Source organism: Lynx rufus, unplaced genomic scaffold (assembly GCF_022079265.1).
Source record: "Lynx rufus isolate CCGP_SWC_20201006 ecotype Redwood Valley unplaced genomic scaffold, mLynRuf1.p SCAF_12, whole genome shotgun sequence".
NCBI classification, from domain to species: domain Eukaryota; kingdom Metazoa; phylum Chordata; class Mammalia; order Carnivora; family Felidae; genus Lynx; species Lynx rufus.
In genome coordinates, this window is record NW_025814826.1 from 37,739,308 (window position 1) to 37,760,953 (window position 21,646).

The window sequence follows — 21,646 nt, forward strand, 5'->3', positions numbered from 1 at the left end:
GAGGTGACTTAAAATGATATTATTAGACTAGATGTATTGTACCCTGCAATGATAAGTCTTGGGAGAAAATAATTTAGTCAACTGTATTTCAGAAAACAGATAAGAGCCCTTCTTAGTCACAAAGTCATTCCTCTCCAACCTCCTATAATTGAGTCTATAAAGGAGTCTATAAATGATAGTTTATATTACAAACATCAGAACTTGGAAACACACTGCCTTATTTTCTATACTAGTTTTATGGCTGTGCCCCTTGTTTCTCCAGACTATATACACAGCAAAGGCCTTAACATCTACATTTTGTGTCCTAGATATTAGAATTAGAATGCATATTTATATACTTAGGCTTATATTTCTTTCCTATTAAAGTGAACATAAATGTCTGCCATGTTGGGAAATGCCAAAAAGATTCACATTAAAAAGGAAAAAGCAATGCAGACCATATGCTAGTGGCCTCTCTAGAAAGAGTGGCCAATATCTTTATAGTATCAACTACCATTCTTTTACTAAGAAAATTAAAAAAAAATACATTCTATCAGGAAAAACTGTGATGGGAATTCTATTCTATTCTCCTATCTCATAAATTATCCTCTAAGGATAATTAGTTGAAAAAAGGCTGGATATGAAGGGCTTGTTATTTTAAGAGCCTGAAATTGGAGTAACTCTCCTACCAGCTAATGAAATGCCATCAGTCGCGGGCACAAAAATGACTTCAAAAGAAGGGGTTGATGGGAAAAACAAAATGAAGAATCATAAAGTTTACTCTTTTCTACACATGTACTGTGTAGAAAATACATGGGGAGAATCAGGGGGTTGAAAGACTAATGGAGTATTACTTAAATCGTGATCTTTGCCTCATATGAAGGCATCAACATTTAATATATCATTCTACCCTACCGTGACATAAAAACAATATCATTTATTTGAGACCTAGCTCAATAAAACACTAGGCTTAACTCTCATAGGGCTCCATCTAATAATGCTACAACAAAGGACAAATATTCTTTCTAGCAACAGTAATTCTTCTAAAGATAATGTGCAGTGGGGGAAAAGTCCTTTCTCAGTGTTCTCTTGTTTTCTCAATATCCCTCCTTCTCATCTCCGCCTCTCTCCATTTTATAACCACAACAAGCCCCACACATAAGGCCTAAAAAAAGAAGAACCCCTAGAGCTTAAGTGTCTGATCTTCTTTACATTTTCTTGGAAGCAGGAAAACAGTTACCTCCCTTTAATATCATTCTGTCTTATTTGCTACAACGTTTAAAAATAAAATGAAAATCCCAAGATGTATATAAAAAGCTAATTTCCCAAATAGCTCAGAAAGTTCTTTCAAGATATGCATACATACATATGCTGTATTCTCTATCTTTCCTTTATGAACACACATATATATGCATGGATATGAGATTATGTGTATATAGTTAGAAGTGTTTAATTGTAACATTACAGATAAATTTAAACAAAGATGAAACAAAGATGCTCTTATTTAATAGTGCCCAGAACTGTGATAACTGAATCACAGCTGTGGGACAGCCACCTTTGCTGCCAAGGAAGAAAGCATATCTCTAATACAATGATTTGAGACAAAATCAATTTGTACAAGTGTGACTTTAGAAGGTATTTGGGAATGTCCTGGTATTGTCTATCCTTTCTCCCCATTAAAGCTGGTTTTTAGGAAATCCATAAATAATAATTCTACACATCAATATTCAAATGACTAAAACGTTTTACTGTTTCACAAGGTATTTTTTGTCAATAGTAGGCAAGAATGCAAATAATAATAACATTTACCAATCATGATGGTAATTTCTGTAATTTGATCATTGACAACATAGCTGCATGCCCATTTTTGGACACCAGCACACGTCCTCATAAACCCTGGCAAGAACATAGGAGTCCCAAGCCCTGTTTCCTACTCTGGTTTCTACCACAGACTTTCTGTGAAGCCTGAGATGTCCACAACCAGGTCCTCAGATTCCTCATCTAAAAAAGCACTGATCAAAATTATGGTTAAGGTCCTAACATGGAAAAAGAAGAATGGGGGGGAGGGGGGTGGCAAAGAGCAACAGCCTCAGCAGTTTGCTGTCACATCTCAGATAAAATTAGTTGAAGAAGCTTCTGGAACAAAAATTTCTTGAGAGCAAATACCGAAGATGTCCAAAATTTATTGTTTGAGCCCATCAGTAAGCCTCCTGACTTTGTGTTTTTCTCAGTCACACTAGTTCAAAATTCTGCCACATTTATGCTAATTCCTGTGCTCTGTTATACACAGTCATCTGTGCATGGTGACTCTTCTTACAGCTTTTCCATGGAAACTTTACTCATGATAATTGTCTCTACCCAGGTAACAACCGTATAACAGAAAACATACCTTAATCCTAACTTATTCAGAGAAATGGAGGGATAATGACAAAGACAAGAAAGGGGAAGAGAAACATAGGAAGATAACTGTGCATATGTGGGGGCGTGGGCAGTTGGAAATGCTGAAAGAAGGGGAAAATAGATTAAAGGGAGAGATAGAAAAGAAAAAAAAAAGAATAAATCAAGTCAGCTATTTAAGACATCTATTGTTGAAGCTCTATCCAACACGCCTTCCCTTTTCTGAGGAAACTACTACTCCCCCACTCCAACTATAGGATTATAGCTGCCATCATGGTCCCACAAAGTATTTCTAGTACAAGAGTAGACAAATGATCCAAACTGGGCTAATGAGAAACTTTCTTTAGGGTTTTTCATAGCAGAGCTCATACTTTAGGGAAGTATATGCATATGGGCAGAGGGAAGATATTTTCTCCAAGAAAAGTGATAAAGAGAAACGGTTGCCAGGTGACAGGAAACCCATGCAACATGGAAAAAGACAATCTGCAGCAAGAGAATGAAGCCAAACAACAAAGAGTAGCAAGCGTGAGGGTCAGACAGAAAGTTCTGCAAAGGTCTCAGCTTTAAGATATTTGCAACTGTCCCAGGCTTGCTGGGTCAGCCCTTCCCTGCAATCTGTAAATTACGTTAGTATTTTCCATTAAACCTCCTTTATTGGGCAAGGTGGTTCAAACTGGCTTTCTGTTGCATGAAACCAGGAGTACTGAATAAAAGTCTTGAATAAAATGTCCAAATTCTATTGCAAAATTAACCAATCCATTCGTTGTTTCATTCACAAAACAATTTTGTCCACTCACCACTGTGATATTCATGGAAATAATAGGACTACTAAGTCAGAGATGCAAAACTTAAGGAAACTTTCAAGGAAACTACAAGGAAATAAAATAAAAGCCACATTAAAATTGAGGAAAAATAGAAAATGTGGATACCAAATTTCAATATCTTGCCATTTTGGTCATGCTGTGTCCTCACCATCAATCGTTAATTTAAAGGTAATATACAAAGATTCAAGAGTTAATTATCCTGGATAAAATAACTAGGATTTTAAATATTTTTGAGGTTAATTGACAGTTGAAAACAAATAGGTATTTATTTCCTATTTCCTAAAGTCAGAATAAAGACAATGTGCCTAGTGTCATGATAATTGCTTAATACTGCTCTAGATGAACTAGTCAGTACAATTATCCAAAAGAATGAATCAGAGACAAAAACAGGAAGTAAAATTATCTTTAAGTATAAATAATACAACCTTGTGTCCAGACTATTCAAGAGGATATACAGATAGATTATATGATACAGTATGATGATTTAACAAGGTATTTGGTAATTAATATATAAAAATCAACAGCTTTTCATTTTTGGGGGGAGGAAACATGAAGGTTTGTTGTATTTTTTAAATTCAAGTAGAGTTGACATAGTACTTTCAAGTGTACCCACAGTGATGAGACAATTACTGTATATACATTACAAAATGCTCACCACAGTAAATGAGCATTTTTCTTTACATAAAATTGCCTGGTAAATAGAGTGGAAGTTCCCATTCTATTTTTTTTTTTTAAGAGAGAGAGAGAGAGAGAGAGAGCAAGTGCATATGCATGTGCAGCAGAGGGGCAGAGAGAGAGAATCCAAGCAGGTTCCACAATCAGTGTGGAGCCTGAAGCAGGGCTTGATCCCACAACTCTGGGATCATGACCTGAGCAAAAATCAAGATTTGGCCATTTATCTGAGTCACCCAGGTACCCCGGAAGTTCCCACTCTAAATAGCAACAGAAAAGGAAAAACCTAACTCCAAATCTACAGAAAGCTGCAAAACACTACTGAGAGGGATAAGCCTGGTATTGTCCCGGGAAGATTTGAATACATCAGTGAAGAAAACTTTACCCAGGAACAAGTTGAATTACTTGTGAACATTAGTATATGAAAAAGGCAGCTTTTAAATCAGTGAGGATGTCATGGATTGAATTACCGATCCCAATCTTTCACTCTTCCTACATCCACATCCTTGGGCTGGCCTCATCAGAGGCAACGTGTATATCCAAACCCCTTAACACTGGGGCTTGCTGTATAACCAACTTGCTTGGGCGAAAGAATGTGGTCAGAAGATACTGCGTGCTAGTTAAGAGGCATCAGCTGCGGCTGCTTGTCCTCCAATGCTTTTACCACCACCAAGGGAACATGTTCCACTTTTCCTCTGGTTCTAAGACCACATGCAATATATACAGCAGAGTCGCCCTAGCCTAGCTGTGTGAAACGAAGGTGTCCTGGACCACCCACAAATCCATCAGATAAAATCAAATTTGTCCTAAAGCATTGTTTTTTATAGTTATTAGTTCTCAACAACACCTAAGTGCTATGGAAGAAAGATGTATTACTCAATATACAGTGCCAAAGCACCTGTTAGCCAGTTTTGGAGAAAATGAATTAGATTCCAATTTTTGTGCTTGCCATCAAAGACTTTTACTTAAAGATTTAAACAGGAAAAAAAAAAGGAAACAAAGGAGTGTTTTATTTATTTAAGTTTTTCTAAATTTATTTTTGAGAGACAGCACAATAGGGAGACAGGCAGAACAAGAGAAGAGGGCACAGAATCCAAAGCAGGCTCCAGGCTCTGAGCTGTCAGTGCAGAGTCTGACACGGGGCTCAAACCCATAAACCGTGAGATCACGTTTTGAGCCCAAGTAAGATGCTTAACCGACTGAGCAACCCAGATGTCCCCGAAATGAGTGCTCTTAAAAACACCTTTAAAATGCTGGATACTTCTTAAAGGAGGATACAAAACTAGAAGTCATAATATAAATGACTAATTAATCTGAAAAAATAAATTAGCAAAATCAAAATGTATCAACAAATTCATATTATCACACAGGACAGAGAATGGGTCAACTTTCTTAACACATATAGAATTGTTATAAATCAGTAAGAAAGAGAAGACAAAATACAGAATGGTAGAAATGGAAATCTTTGCAATAAAAAATATAAGTGGATTAAGGTGTTTTTTAAATGCTAAATATTGATATTCATTTAAATTTGAATAAAATTAATTTTTCGCTCATCAGATTAGGAAAAAAAATCTTAGGTAACAGCAGGTGTGCATGGAATCAGCCATGCTCAAGCACTGTTGAAAACTATTAATTTGAAGTATCTTGGGGGTAGCAATTTGTCAGAATTTACCAAAATTATAAATAAATATATAGGCATTAATACAGCAATTACACTTCCAGAAATGTTATTTGTTAAATAAACTCACAAGTGCTTAAGAAAACATATTGTTTTATTGTTTATAATATAAAAAACTTTGAAAATAACTTACTGGTCCAGTGATAATGCTGTAGTTAAATCAATACCACATAAGTTATAACTTACTATGTAAGTATGAAGTTGTTCTTTATGTATGGATATGAAAAATTCTCCAAAGCATCTATTTATGTTAAAAATGTATAGAACACTTTTTTACATTTTATTTAATGTTTTTATTTATTTTTGAGAGAGACAGAGAGAGACAGTGAGCGGGGGAGGGGAAGACAGAGAGAGGGAGACACACAACTGAAGCGGGCTCCAGGCTCTGAGTTGTCAGCACAGAACCCAATGCGGAGCTCGAACCACGAGACCATGACCTGAGCCGAAGTCGGACACACAACCAACTGAGCCACCCAGGAGCCCCAAAAATGTATAGAACATTTTAAATAATTTGTATCCATTAAAAAGAAGAAAGGCAGGGGGGAAGGAAGTATGTGTGTGTCCACTTACAGAATTTCTGGAAGTTATTCATGTAACAAGAAGAAAAAAAAATGAGAAAGTTTTTAAATGAACGGAACCTGCAGCCCTTAGGCAGATGGCTATCTCCAACCAAAAGACTTAGTAAGTCTTGAATTCCTCATATGATGTTATACTAGAAGACTAATTTTTCCTGGTAGATGCAGAAGTGAATAATGGACTGTTTAATATTCAGAAGGCTACATTTTCTCTGCTAAGGAAGATGTAATCCAGACAGACAATACATGTATCAATGAAGGACTGAAGAAAGTCTTCTTTTTCCTGTTTTTATCCTGCCAATTTCCAATGTGTAGGTGTTCAGCAAGAGAAAATCCATCAAATTTTAACATCTTGAGTCAATTCTTCATGGGTCTTCAATATTGTACTTGTTAGAACAATAAACATGGTCTAATTTTAATGTAAGTTAGAAATTCAAATTATTATGTGATTGTTCACTCTCAGGGTTTTACATGCTAATGGATGCAAAAGTTGACAACATATCAACATTTTTCTCATTCATGTAGCTAAAAGAGGGATTGAGATGATTTAAGATGTCCAGGGAAATACAAGTAAAATTGTTTTTGCTCTTTCCTAGAAACTGTCTTGGGAAAGTTGCCATTTATTAATAGTAATAACTACAACTGAAGTTACTGTAGTAGAACAAGGTTATTTTCCTTTATATTTATTTCCCTAGCTGTTTTGATACATACCTCTGAAAAAAGTGACCATTTTTTCTTAATGGCAAGCCAATAGACATTTATATAAATGTTACATCAGTGAAGGAAGACAGAAAACACTTATTTATATCAGATATACTAACGTAACATAATGGGGATGACTAGAAAAAAATCTAGAAGTCCCAGCTCCTTACCAGTTAACCACTGATCATTAAGATAGACATACCTTTGATTATTAGAAGCTAAATATTTTTAATAAAGTAACTGAAACAAATTTATAAGGTATAAGTGTTATATTTTCAGCCAGTTAGGGCTAAACGAGTTAAGGCAAAAAACAACTATTGAAATGAGTCAAAAAATATCAGTTAAACTAGAAACTAACACCTATGAAAGGGGATGATATTCATTCATTCCTTCAGCATGTATCTCCTGAGCTTCATACTTTCTATAGGGCAGTGTTAGGCTCATAAAACATAGTGGTAACCATAGGAGATATACTGTCTCATCATAAAGTCATAATTTACTGTGAGACTCAGATATGAATCTATTACACAAAAACCTTGTACAACAGGTTTTTGGTTTTTTGTTTTTTTTTTTTGCGTTTAACATATCAAATTTAACCATATGCTCCAGGGAAACAGAAAAATTATTTAATTCAAATCCCCTCAAAATTTCTCTTCTGGTAAATATAAGTTTGGCCCACATGGTTTCAGAGACAGGAAGACCAAAACTCAAAGGCATAGAGAAACAAAAGAAGTTGATACTTGGCTTCTGAGTGTCCATGTGCCAAGTCTTAGCAATTAACAAGCCATTTAATGGATTTTCAACAATAATTTTAAAGTGAGCCTTCTGTCTTACATACATACATCAGTATGCAACTTTGAAATAAGACAAAAAACTCTGTGATTATAACTATGAAAGATACTTTGAAGAATAAGTAGTAGAAAAGGTTATTTTAAATGCAAAATGGGCTCTTTTTCTGGTGGGGGTGCAGATGGGAATTAGGGAAGGCTAGGTATCAAAGGATAAGAACAAGGGTAGGAAAGAAATGAAAGACTTAAGCATTTTAATGAAGACTTAAGGTATATGGATCTTGGTTACACCCAGGAGGAAATAGAGAAAACAGAACAGCTACTTAACGATGATTCTCAAAGTTTGATCCAGGAACCTCTGGGGGTTCTAAACCTCTTACAGGAGTCTGCTAGGGCAAAATTATTTTAATATGATGTCATTTATCTTTTCACTGTCATTTATTTGCAATTGACACTGCAGTGGACCAGAGGCTACATGATTTACAGCATCGTAAGTGTAAATACAGATATGAATGTGAAAATCCAGCTGTCTTTTGTTAAGCCAAATGATACAGGTCTTGGCAGAATGTAAAACAATGTCTTTTTTTGACTATTGTTTTTTTGTAAAATTTATTTTTCAGAAAACTGTTTACCACTTATTTTAATAAATTCATTACAGTGTGCCTTGCTTTAGTTTTCTTTGTGGTTTTGTGTGTGTGTGCACGCACGTGTGCTTGGGATTCACTGAGACTCTTTGATCCATGACTTTATATATGTTCCATAAAATAAGGGAAAGCTTTAGTCATTGTATCTCCAAAGAGTCTTTCTGCCCCCTCCCTGTTCAAGGACTCAAATTACACATATATCAGGCCACCTGAAATTGTCCTCTTTATCCTATGTGCCACTAACTTCATAAATTTTCTTTTCTCCCTATGTTTCACTCTGGATAACTTGTAATGCTGACTTTAAGCTCACTTTTTTTTTTCAGTAATGTCAAATCTGCTATAAATTTCAAGTGTATCTTTAATGTCACATATTATAGTTTCAATCTCTACAAATTCAATTTGAGTCTTTTTTAATATCTTCCATGTCTCAAGTTTTTGAACAAAGAATACAGTGGTAATAACGGTTTTAATAATCTTATCTGCTAATTCCAACATCTGTGTCACTTTTGGATCACTTTAGATAGATGCTTCTCCTCATTATGCGTGGTGTTTTTCTGCTTCTTTGCATGCTTGGTAATTTTTTTTTTCAATTGAATACCAGACATTGTGAATTTTAAACTGCTGGGTGCTGCATATTTTTGTATTCCTGTATATCTTATTGAGCTTTGTTGTGGGATGCAATTAAGTCACTTAGAAACAGTTCGATCCTTTCAGGTCTTGCTTTTAAGACTTTTTACGCAGAACTAGAGCAGTATTCAGTCCAGGACGTTGCTCCCGCTATCGGGGCAGGATGGTTGTGAGTAATCTCCCCATTGTCCTATAAATGATGAGGTTTTCAAGTGTGGCTGATGGCAATGGGCACTATTCCCAGCCCCATGTGAGCACCAAACATCATCCCCTCTGATCCCCTTAGGTTATTTCTTTCCCTGACCCCTAGTTGTTACTTCACAGGAATGAGCAGATTAATTCTCAACTAAATATTCAAGGGAACTCTCTGCAGACCTCCAGTGTGTTTGCTCTGTGTAGTTCTCTCCTCTCTGGGATTCTAACCTGTGCATTCTTACCACCTTGGTCTCATCATACCCCCAGCTGCATCTCCTTAACACAGAGAGTCTGCCTGATTAACCTGGGTTCTGCCTTCCCTGTACTATTGCCTGGAAGCTCTCTCAAGTCGACAAAATGAGACACTTATAGGGTTCACTTTGTTTCCCATTTCTCAGGGATGACTGTCCTTCATTACTTGATGTCGAGAGACTTGAAAGCCATTTTTTCATAGATTTTGGTTATTTCAGAAGGTAGGCTAAATCAAGAGCCTATTATTTATCTTGCCCCATTATCCTTTACTTCTTTAATCTTACAACAAGCCATGAATTGGGTATTATTATCTCTACTTTACACATGAAGAAATTGGGGCACATGGTCAATAACTTGGCTCACTCAAGTTCACTGTGCTTGTAGAGATTCAGCTAAGATTTTCTACTCATTTCTTCAAAAGTTCTTGCACATAGCCATTATGATATACTGCCTCTAAGGGAGGTGAGAGATAGTTGAATGAATATTTAACACTGAGAAATTTTATAAAATCAGCTAACCGGGTTGCAAATGGGTTCGGAAACAGTTCTCCTTGAAAGGCTAATCAATGAACTAAGTGAGCCCTGAAACCTATACACTGCAATGAGAGTAAGAACTGAAGATGTTTTTTCAGTCTTTCATCAACCACCAATTTGTAAGTTTCCATTCCCTCCACAACAAAGACAATGATCAGATATCAAGTCTATTCTCAAACAGTGAGGAGGCACTAACTTCTGAAGCACCCAATCTATCTCCAGATTTACCTATCTCTGAGAAAGGTTTCATTTATATTACAACTAAATATATTAGAAATAATAAAATAAATTTGTTTCCTTATAGCTTCTACTCAACTGATGCAACATATAAAAATAACAAAGTCCAAAACTCCTAGAACATGCCATTCAGTAGCTGTTTACATACATATCCTTCTCCTGCAGGAAAATAGAACACAGACCTGACATAGGCTTTCCTTTACATTTTCTACAATGTTCTATTCTTTTCATCTTGGAATACAATCAAATCTTCCTAAAACTTTTGAAAATCACATTTAACGTTAACTGCAACATGGCAAATAGTTAAGGAAGGAAATATGATTACTTTTATATGTAATTTAAGGTTATGCCACACTTATTTTTTATTTTTATTTTCTTTAGAGGGAAAGCGCTCCACCAGGGAAGACGGGCGGAAGAAAGAAAGAAAGAGAGAATGAGAATCTTAACCAGGCTCCACACACAACACACAGCCCAATGCTGGGCTTGATCCCATAACCCTGGGATCATGACCTGAGCCAAAACCAAGAATCGGATGCTCAACTGAGTGAACCACCCAGGGGCCCCAAGATTATGCCACATTTAATATTGTTTGTAAGTAAACATAGGTCACCAACTTTCTAATGAGTTAAAATTCATAAAGAGCATTCAACAGTAAAACCACTGAGCACCAATATACTGAATCTTGAATCAACAAATCAAATTAACAGCAACCTATTCAGTTTTCACTTTAGGCAAGATTCTGCCTAGGGTAGACCTAGCACTTTCATTATGTATTGATTATCTCTTTTAAGTAGGAAATACAAAAGATGTGAACAATGGAACTGGACCATACTGTCTTCTTGGGAAATTGGAAATTAATATTTGCCTATACATATCTACTTAGTTGAGAGGCTGGGCTCCTGCAGCCAGCTTGCCTACTTTGATTCTGGGCTACTCCAGGAGATTCAGAGCTACCTGGCCTTGGCAAGTTCCTCAACATCTTGGTATCTCAGATTTCTCATTTGTGAAAGAGAAATGACAGTGTTAACTCACAAGATTGTAATGAAATTTAAATGAGTTAATATATATGAAGCACTTAGAACACAATCAGGCGCTCAGCAAATCTTTAGCAAGTGCTAACATTTTTTATCATTAAAATAAGGTATTCAATAAAATCAACTCTATGTATATTTGTTTTATTGGTTATTTGGACCTTGTCTAATTAGAATATAATGCCAGCACATAATTGTTTCTAAACTCTGGACATGGGTGGGGATGAAGACACTGAGATACACCCTATTCTTATTGAAGAAGATTGCTTGACATTTTCTCAATGTTGTCATTACAAAACCTGTGCTATAGGCAAACAGTAAAGATCACAAATCAGCTTTATGAATGGTCAAAATAAGGCAAAGACTGGTTAAGTAATTTGCTTGAGTCACCCATGGAACAATTTCACTCAATCCACACGCAGGAGCAAATCAGTAAGTTTTATGAGTAGAGCTCTTAATAATATTGAAACACTCAGGGGTGCCTGGGTGGCTCAGTCAGTTGAGCCTCTGACTTTGGCTCAGGTCATGATCTCACAGTTCATGGGTTTGAGCCCCGTGTCGGGTTCTGTGCTGACAGCTCGGAGCCTGGAGCCTGCTTCAGATTGTGTCTTCCTCTCTCTCTCTCTCCCCCTCCCCTGCTCACACTCTGTCAATCTCTCTTTCAAAATATAAATAAAAATTTTAAAAAATCTTAATATTAAAACATAAAAAATCCAAAAATGTTTTATCGGTAACTGGGAGGAAGTTTTCGTAATTTGTTCTCAACTTCATACAAATCATGGAATATATATTTGACTCTGGAAGATATTTGAATCTGTTCTTCCTTTTTCACAATGAAAGAGGGGTGCAAATGTGGCTTTCCATGAAATTTTACCCAATTTTCAAGCCTGGTGTCCTGCAATAAAACTAAAATATAGGGGCACCTGGGTGGCTCAGTGGGTTAAGCGTCCAACTTCAGCTCAGGTCATGATATCATGGTTCGTGAGTTCCAGCCCTGCACTGGGCTCTGTGCTGACAGCTCAGAGCCTGCAGCCTTCTTCAGATTCTGGGTCTCCCCCTCTCCCTGCCCCTCCCCCACTCGCATTCTGTTTGTCTCTCTCAAAAATAAACATTAAAAAAATGGGGTGCCTGGGTGACTCAGTCCGTTGAGCCTCCAACTTTGCCTCAGGTCATGGTCTCATGGTTCATGAGTTCCAACCCTGCACTGGGCTCTGTGCTGATGGCTCAGAGCCTGGAGCCTACTTCAGGTTCTGTGTCTCCCTCTCTCTCTGCCCCTCCCCTGCTCATGCTCTGTCTCTCTCTCTCTCAAAATAAATAAACATTACAAAAAATTTTTTTTTAAAAATTAAAGTATGAAGTCCCTCAAGACGCTAAACTAGAAGAAACAAGTAGGACCAAGAGGAGTGACTGCCTAGCACTTGTGTAAAGAGGGGATGGATGCACAGCCATTAAAAACCCCAAACAAATTCAAGTATCTAATCACTATAAACAATGACAAACTATTAACACATGGTAGAGTTCAACTGTGAAAGTTCCCATGGAAAAAATGCCTCCACTGACACCACTCAGAGTTTGACTCTGCATCAGCCTCTGCAGAGGCTCATGCCTGCATTCCACTGACATCACCTCAGGTGCGTGCAATTTGGGGACATGAAATAAAGTTTATAAAAGTATCCAGCTTCCCTTAAAAAGGGGCAGTTTATTTCCCCTTAACTTAAGCATGACTAAAACAAATACTGCAAAATTCCATTCCAGTGAGTAGTTTATTTGGTCATTTCAATACATCACTCTAAGGACTATTTCTCCTGAGACTATCTGTGAGGCCATGGCTTACTTCATTTATCTAGGTTTCATGTAACTGACCAGATTAAAAAACTTTTTAAAAATCTGAATGATACTTGTGAGGAAATTATAATATCTTAATTAAAGGGTGCTTTGCCCCATACATTAGTGACTGCCTCCATCCACCAAAGGTCGTATTATAATCCGCTCAACTGAAAACACATCTGAGGTCCCTATTTAAAGAGAAAACAGCTTCACACTTTTGTGGCTCATTTCATGCATAATTTAAAAAAGAATAATAGGTAGGGGTGCCTGGGTGGCTCAGCGAGTTAAGCATCCGACTTTGGCTCAGGTCATGATCTCAAGGTCCATGAGTTTGAGCCCCATGTTGGGCTCTGTGCTGACAGCTGGGAGCCTGGAGCCTGTTTCGGATTCTGTGTCTCCCTCTCTTTCTGCCCCTCCTCTGCTCGCACTTGGTCTCTCTCTCTCTCTCAAAAATAAATAAACGTTATAATTTTTAATAAAAATAAAATAAATAATTTAAAAATAATGGGTAAAACATATATTTTGAAATCCATTTCCATGGAAAAACAAGTATTCAACAAGGCCCCATGGTAAACATTAAAAAATAAGATAACTTTAGTCTCACAAGCTTTTAAAATTGGATTTTTGCTACATATAACCAAAAAGGCACGATCAAATTAAATTTACCCCACCTCTCATCCATAAGACTAGAATTATTTCACTAGTCATTTTAGTTAAAATGAAAACACCAAAAGCACCTGCAGTCACTATAATGTATAGTTTCTGATCTAGTCTACACCTAAAAGCAAGGGATATATAAAGCAGTCCTGCATTATAACATTCATTGTCATGCTGTCATGCCCAAAACTCCTGGCCTCCCAGAAAAGTGCTAATTTCCTTCTTAGTTCAGCAAATATGTAATCATTGGTGCCAAGAGGCTCTCAATATAGCTGCCTCACATCTTAAATCATAAGCCATGTGTTCATTGATTTCTTGCAACTTTCTCTGATTGGCTATGATTCATTTGAAGGCATGTGACTGTACCTAGTGTCCGTGATTTTAAACCAAATTCTTCTACTCCATTGGAGTCTTTAAGCAGCTCAATAGCTCCCTCTAGCCTCCTTTTCTATACTACACCCACAGATCACATTTAATCAAAGGTCAGGGGGCCACAGTGGGATTTTTCTTATTCTGTTGGCTAAACTTCTGTTAAGAGGCTCATCAAGATATTCCACTAATCCAAACCCAAGGATGCACGATGCCAAACGACTGTGGTGAAACACTAAGACAAAAAACATCCACTCAGAGTGCTAAATGACAGGAAGCAACAATCAAATATGGTTTTATGAACCTCAAAATCTATAAATAAATTTCCCATTAAAAAGAAAAAGAAAGCAAATGAAAAATTGGTATCACACACACTATTACTTAGTATTTTATCCTTTTAGCGTGGAATATTTTTGCTGTTCACATAAGCTGTATATTTTATAAAACAAATGGAATCTGATTTTCCACATTCAAAATCAAAAGTATTATGAAGAATAAAAATAACCCTCCAAGAGCCATGTGCCAAAATTATTTTCCACAAAGGGTAGAAAGGATATATGGTATAAGACTTCATTTCACTACAAAATATGTGTATATTTTTTATAGATAATAGATTTGAAATATGAGACCCTCTCCCCCCCTCAAAAACCAAATCTTTATCTTATTTCAAATTGCCTTTTTAAGACTGAAGTGCCAACTTACAGATGATACATATTTTTCGAAATAACATCAAGCCACGTTTTTAATATTAAAATTTTAAAGTATGCTACCTTGGCCGAAAATTGATTTTGAAATTACATATAATTTGCTACTGCTGCCAGTGTTTTTATTACTCAGCAGAAGGCTAGGATTATTTTCAAAATGGAACACCCTGTGTCACTACAGATGATAACAAATGTTAGAATTAAGTTGCACATTCTGCATGTTTTCATGATATCTACTTCAGGAAAAAAAAAATCTCAATACTACCTTTGGGATCTAATTGCCCCCAAATTTACACAGTAAATATGTACAATTTTCCTCCTTCGTCTATATAAATTAAAGCTTGGAGGCTAAACACAGTAGGATTTCAAAACTCATGGAAATGTCTTTAGTGATAGTTTAGTTCAACTTTTGTATTTGCAGATGACAGCGTTAAAGAAATGACTTGTCCAAGATCAAAGCTGTGTTAGTACAAGAACCAAAGTTAAAGCAGACATCCCTTGACCTCTGTCCTAGGGCTTCATTACATTGCCAGCTACCTTCTATTCCCAGTGTTAGAAGGGCAAGATTGTTGCTTTTTAAAAAAATGTCTTTGTCGTTACAGAAACCATTTTTTTAAGTGTTTATTTATGTTTGAGAGAGAACACAAGTGGGGGAGGGACAGAGAAAGGGAAATAGGATCTGAAGTAGGCTCCAGCTGACAGCAAAGACTGAGGTGATGGGGTTTGAACTCATGAACCAGTGAGATCATGACCTGAGGCGAAGTAGTACCCTTATCCGACTAAGCCACTCAGGCACCCCAAAAATACTTTAGTATCTTTTTCTGGCCCTTTAATAGTCCCCCCCCCCTTCCTCTATTAATTAAAAAAAAAAAAGACTTTTATGTTCTGGATTTGGGGTATAACAAAAACCTGGCCTAAGTTATATATTGAATCCCACCTACTGCAGATAGGAAGCACACTGGCCTTGAGCCAATTAAAATAAACAGGCCCACTGAATTATAAGGCCTATTTATTTTCCATGGTATTAGAAAAGATGAACAGATTTCTGTAAACTTAGTTTTATAAAAGAAGGTGTGAGCTGAACTTGACATTCTATGATAGTAACAGATGACAAGACAAAATGTGCAAATCATATTCCTGAACTAAACTGTCTTAAGAAAAACCCACGGGAAGAAAATGTACTGATGTTAGTGGTTGATATTCAGTATATTATACTTTTTAAAAATGAAAAAGGTATTAAAATAAAATTTTCGTGGACCAACTAATATGTCTTAACCTGACAGACTTTTATGTAATTAGATGCTACCACGACAATTTACCCTTGAATCAGCATCCTTTTTTTTTTTACTACTCATAATGATATCTGAAAAGTATTAAGTGTTGCACCATGTGAAGGCATGTTCCCATCTATCCATCAGATCTAATATGATCTACATATATTCATTTAATCATCAAAACAACTCTATGAGGCAGGTACTATTAGTATCCCCATTTTACACATATGTACAGTGAGGCTCGGAGATTAATGAATTAGTCCATTATTAACTTAATAATTAACTTATTATTAAGTAAAAGAGCCGGGATTACAATCTAGCAATCTGGTGCCAGAGTATGTGATCTTAATCATTATACTACTCCAAAATAAAGAACAACTTCATGGCTATAATTATACTCACAGATATTTAAAATAAATTGTGACAGAAAGTAACATAAAAAATGAGTTTCTCAATTTGAATATACATGCTAAAGGGTCAGAAAGTTCCTGAAGGAGCTAAAGAAATCTTTTTTCTTTTAACCTTGAACAAATTTAACTAATTCATTCAAATGTCCCATGGCTTTTTTTTGGGGGGGGGGGGGCTTGAAATAATTCCAAATGGTCATTTACCAAATATTCTGAACAGGTACACTTGGAGTGGTTGGGATAGGTCAGGCAGTGAAATACATTTACATAAAATAATTGATTAATCCAACTTCAGAGAAAAGAATTATACCACTGAACAAGTACATTAAAATTTTATGTTCATAACCTGAAATAGCATGAATAAGAAAAAGTAAAAACTTTAAATCTGCCACTTTTAACTTGACTCCAGAGATTTAAAAAGCTGTTATTGAACCCAACTCTATCCTTACTTGATGGCAAAGAAGATACTGAAAGAGGAAACCCAAGTGTATAGAGAACGATGGACTTGGAAAGTTGTTCTCTGTGGACTTCTCAGGGGAATAGTAAGAGACATCCTACCTGGCTAGCACACACTCATCTGTAAGGGTTCAATGAATAACCCTACATCTGGGGAACTTGACCAGATAACTCTGAACAGAGAAAAGCATAAGGTAGGACACACAGGAGAAGCTGTCTTCTGATCTCCTGGTCATAGTTTTTGGTCCTTATGAGCATTCTGAACAGCCAGCATTCCTACTTTGTCTTGGAAAGCTTGAATCTTGCAATAGATAAAAAAACCTTTATGAATCAGTCACACAGCCTCTGTTCTTGCCCAGTAAAAAATACTACAGGGGGAATTATGGGATGTAATCAGAACAGTCTCTTATTCAAGGGGGCTGACCAGATCACAGCATGAGCAAATCACCTTCCATGAGGAAATGAAATAATGCACGTTGATTAAACAAGTAGAATGCAAGATATATGAAAAAAGTAACCCCAATATATGACATTTTAAAATCTATAAAATATATCTTTAATCTCTGAAATGCCTCATCACCAATTACTGCCAAGTTTAGATGTAGTACAGAGCTACTCCAAGTAAATTCTGACCTTTCAAGTAGATTCAGATAAACCTGATAAAGGTGAATAAATACTAAATCAGTTAAAGAAACATACTGTAGGAAGAATGTAGGAAATGGTTACACTCATGATTCACAGTACTCGCCATAAAATATCTTATTTAAAAAATATAGAATCTCTCTTCTTTCATTAATTAGGACAATAAGATCAATTTTTGTTTTATATTTGCCACAAGAAAGTAATCAACTTCTTATGCTTTGATATGTGCATCTTTCAGAGTATCACATCTTTATTTTACCACTCAATTGGCTTAAAATAATTTTCTGCATTAGAAATGTGTGTGAATGTTTAAAAAACAATAAACAATATGTTGCTAATATATTTAACATTGACAAAGTTGATGATGAAAGTTATTACTCTCGTGAACTATATACTATCTCAAATTTCATAACAAAAATGCTTGCAGAGTACAAAAAATCCCACAAAAGTTAAAAAATAAAGAGCCTCAGGATCATGATATTACCCATAAGAACATTATTTTAGAGACAATGTGATTTTTTAGAGCACAGACTTTCAATCCTAATTCTTTGTTAACAGTGTAGCTTCATGTGACCAATGAACACCTCTGATTGAGACTGCTGTCCAATGATTGGAGTCTTTGACTTTTAGTTAACATTAGCAATATACTTCTTTTGAATTGTGGTAATGACTTACACACTGTAAGGCCCACAACCCCCAAAATGGGTCCAACAGTGTACAAAAATCTTTAAACAAATAAACACTGAAAATTTGGCATAAAAAAAAAACTGTTCTACCCAAAATATATAAGGAGATGAATGAATTGAATCTCTTCCATACACTACTTCTGGTAGTGTCTGACCCTTTCTTAGCTATTGAGATGTTCCTTTTGCTTCTTAAAAACAAAAACAAATAAACAAAATACAGTCTTTCTATGTCACAGGCTTCCACCAGCATATTAAGAAATATCTCCTGCTCTGATCACTGAAAATCCCAAATGCTTATAATCTTACAAATAAGCAGGAAAGAGTTAACATGAATATTTCTACTCAGTCCCCACACCTCCAGGGGAAAATATGTTTTTAAACCTTAAAGTATAGGGATAAAAAGTACAGTGTTCCCATCAATTGTGAAGTTCAGTGAAGAATAAAGCATTGTAATTTCAGCTGTCAGCATAAAAAGCATCTCTCAGAAGCTTCGTTCCAACTATAATAACTTGGTGTGCTTGCTAGGAAAAAAAATTTATGATCATATGAGCTTCATGCATGATTGATACCATTACTGTTTATTTTAAGACTGTCCTTGAGAATCAATCAAATAAAGCATTTCCAGTGTTTGTTTTGCAACCAAGAATGAAGAACACAATCAGTGCTTTTCTAGAGAAGATGTGACTGACTCGTCTCCCTATTAGAGCTTCCACCAAAAAGAAATATCTAATAAAGGTGAATCAGGCAGAAATTCATGTCAGAAAATATCCTGTCTTCCCATGTTCTTTACAGTATGTGGAAATAACTAGCAGCTACTCTTAGGATTAAAAAAGAAAAATAATGGCTATCATTACACATAAAGAAGTATATAAACCCAACTAAGAATATGCTCAGTGCTTAAAAAACTAACTGGAAATAATACAAACTATGAAGCATAATCTAATCTAATTTTCATCAGAAAATTTCCTATGTATCAAATAAGGCTTTTAAAGTCTCAGATGGCACCAGCCTCTTATCATTCATAAATATTTGCATGGTGTAATAAGCACGGATGAAATAACTTAAATACTCTAAAAATGGGGGAAATAACTCTTTTTTCCATGAACCATTTTTCACATATATCTTGAAGAAAAGATCATGAAAAATTAAAATGAAATACTTTTTTAGTAAAATTAACTTTTCTTGCATAATATCTGATTGAACTGCCTAAGGGATTCAAACTAGAAAGAAATACAATAGAATTTATGCGTAGCCTCAAAAAGGAAACCTAATAACCACCCAAACACTGATGGTATCCCAACAATGTCTGAAAGCAAATCTAAGACTTTGCCAAAGCAAGTAGCCATCAATCCAGACTCTCCCTTCTACTCCACAGTGAGCAAAATAAAACCAAGCACTTACTTTCGCCCACCTCCCCCAAGCCCCACCTTACCACCATCACCACCAAACTGAAGCAATGCGCCCTTCTGTTTATAACATACATAAGAGCTTGCCACTTTCATTCCTTCAGTCTATGAACTAATTACTCCTTCATTTCAACATTAAATTATCTCTTGAATTCAGTGTTACATAGAAAAATCGATCTGTGCCATATAATTCTAAAAGTTCAAATTTGCAATCGAGAGAAATTCTGGACTTTCAGCCCCTTTGCATCTCTCTTTTTATTCAGAAAAACAAAGTTGTATTTTTCAAAAGGTTAAACAGTTTTGGTTTTCAAACTGGGGTTTCTGTGTAATATAATCATACATAACATCTGTAAACTTCTTCAACTCTTGATAATGGTTCTTACTTTTCCAAATACTTTCTCTACCCACCATGACTTATTACATGGAGTCCTAGGAACAGTTTGTATAAACACAGGGTTATATTCAGAATATGGCCTCACACATGGCATTTATTATGCACACTTTGTATATAAATCTGTTACACGAAACATGTTCAAATGCTGTGCAACAGGTCCTGCTATTGTGTAAACACACCCTCCCAACAAAATGACAGTAAGCTTTAAAGAATCAACAATATTTTAAAAATCACATTATTCTTCAGAGACTTAATCGTAATTCTTTTGAGATGTCAGAAGACAGAAGACCTAATCAAAAGGAATCTATTTTACTAAAACCTTCTTCCTGTCTTTGTATTCCACCGTGTATGTTATAAACTGGAGTTAGAGCCCAGGCGTATACACATTTCCATTGATTTACTGCACATTACTGGCTTTAGTGCTGAGTTGATGACAGGAAGAGTACTTTGGCAGAGGTCTGACAAGTCCTTATCCTCAAGTTCCCTTCTGCTTTATGTCTGTCTGTTCCCAAAGCTATCAAAGTAAAGCAAATGACAGACTAAAACCCCTCGGTTTTGCCATGAGAGTGTGAAATCAAATTAAAAACACACCTCAGAACTATTACATTGGGCCACGTTTATTTTCAATTGGCGGGGGGAGGGGAAGAGAAGACACTTTAAAAGAGATGGATTTCACGTCCTCTGTGTAGCCAGATCTAGTTACAGTGTATTGAGTTATGTCTAAATGAGAGAAAGACTCTGTCTAGTCAAGTGTTTTATCACAAAGTAATGTTATTAAACATATCAAGTATTCCCACGCTCTCCTCCAGATTCTTTGATTTTAACCTCCTTTGTTAGGCACAGAACACGGGGAGAAAGATTTCAGGAACAATACCAAGACAGCACATGATGCCAAGCAATGAATTCTGTATTTCCTGAACAGTTTTTTCCTCACAAACTCAAACTGCTTTACACGTTTGCTATATGTAGGACTTCGCCTTTTCCCTGGGTGACAAGCATGGACCGGCTACAAATGTATCTCCGAGCGCGCAGCATCGTGCTTTGTGCTGCTGGGGATAACGGATTCTCAGTCTCGCGCGCATCCATCACCTAAGACACAGGGAAACTCAACCAGGGTCTCGGCGGCTACAAGGGAAACAATGTGTTGAGACCTTGGCTGCTCAGAGCTACCAGGATCCCAGGAGTGAACGAAATGTTTCAGGGAGCAGCTCAGGCAAGGGGGAAGGAAGAAGGCTCTCATACTCTTACCTCCACATTGAAATACTGCTCCGTTCCGCAGACGGTAGCACATAAAATCCAAAGCAAGGTTTGCAAGAAAAATACCCCCGAATGATGCACGAAATCCAACCGTCTTCCAGTGCTGAATGTGAGTAAGATCATAGTGAACTGTGCTTCAGTGGATGGACGAGCTCCCCTTCGTTTTCTCCCTCTCTCCCTCTCCCTCCCTCCCTGGTCTCCTTTCAAAAAAAAGTCCTCCGGGTGGGTAAGGAGCTTGCAGGTTCACCCACAGCCCGGCAAGGGGAGGAGACTGAGGGCCCAGCACACGGCAGCCCCCGAGAAGCAGCGGCGGAGGCAGGGTCAGCAGCTGCCTGCATTCACCATCCTCGGGGGCCCGTCACCGGGAACGTGGCGCCCAAGTTCACCGGCGGTTCCGGCTCAAAGCGCCGAGTCGCAGCCGCAGCAGCAG

At 36.6% G+C, this 21,646-nt stretch overlaps 1 protein-coding gene across 1 annotated transcript in view; it reads right to left on the reverse strand.

Annotated features, from left to right (window-relative positions):
* The window catches only part of MMP16 (matrix metallopeptidase 16), a 284,329-nt gene extending 262,990 nt beyond the window's left edge, over window positions 1-21,339 (reverse strand). The window contains exon 1 of the mRNA XM_047073788.1: window positions 21,208-21,339. Coding sequence (XP_046929744.1) covers window positions 21,208-21,339 — 132 coding nt within the window. The remainder of the gene's footprint in view (window positions 1-21,207) is intronic.
* Window positions 21,340-21,646: the final 307 nt, after the last annotated feature.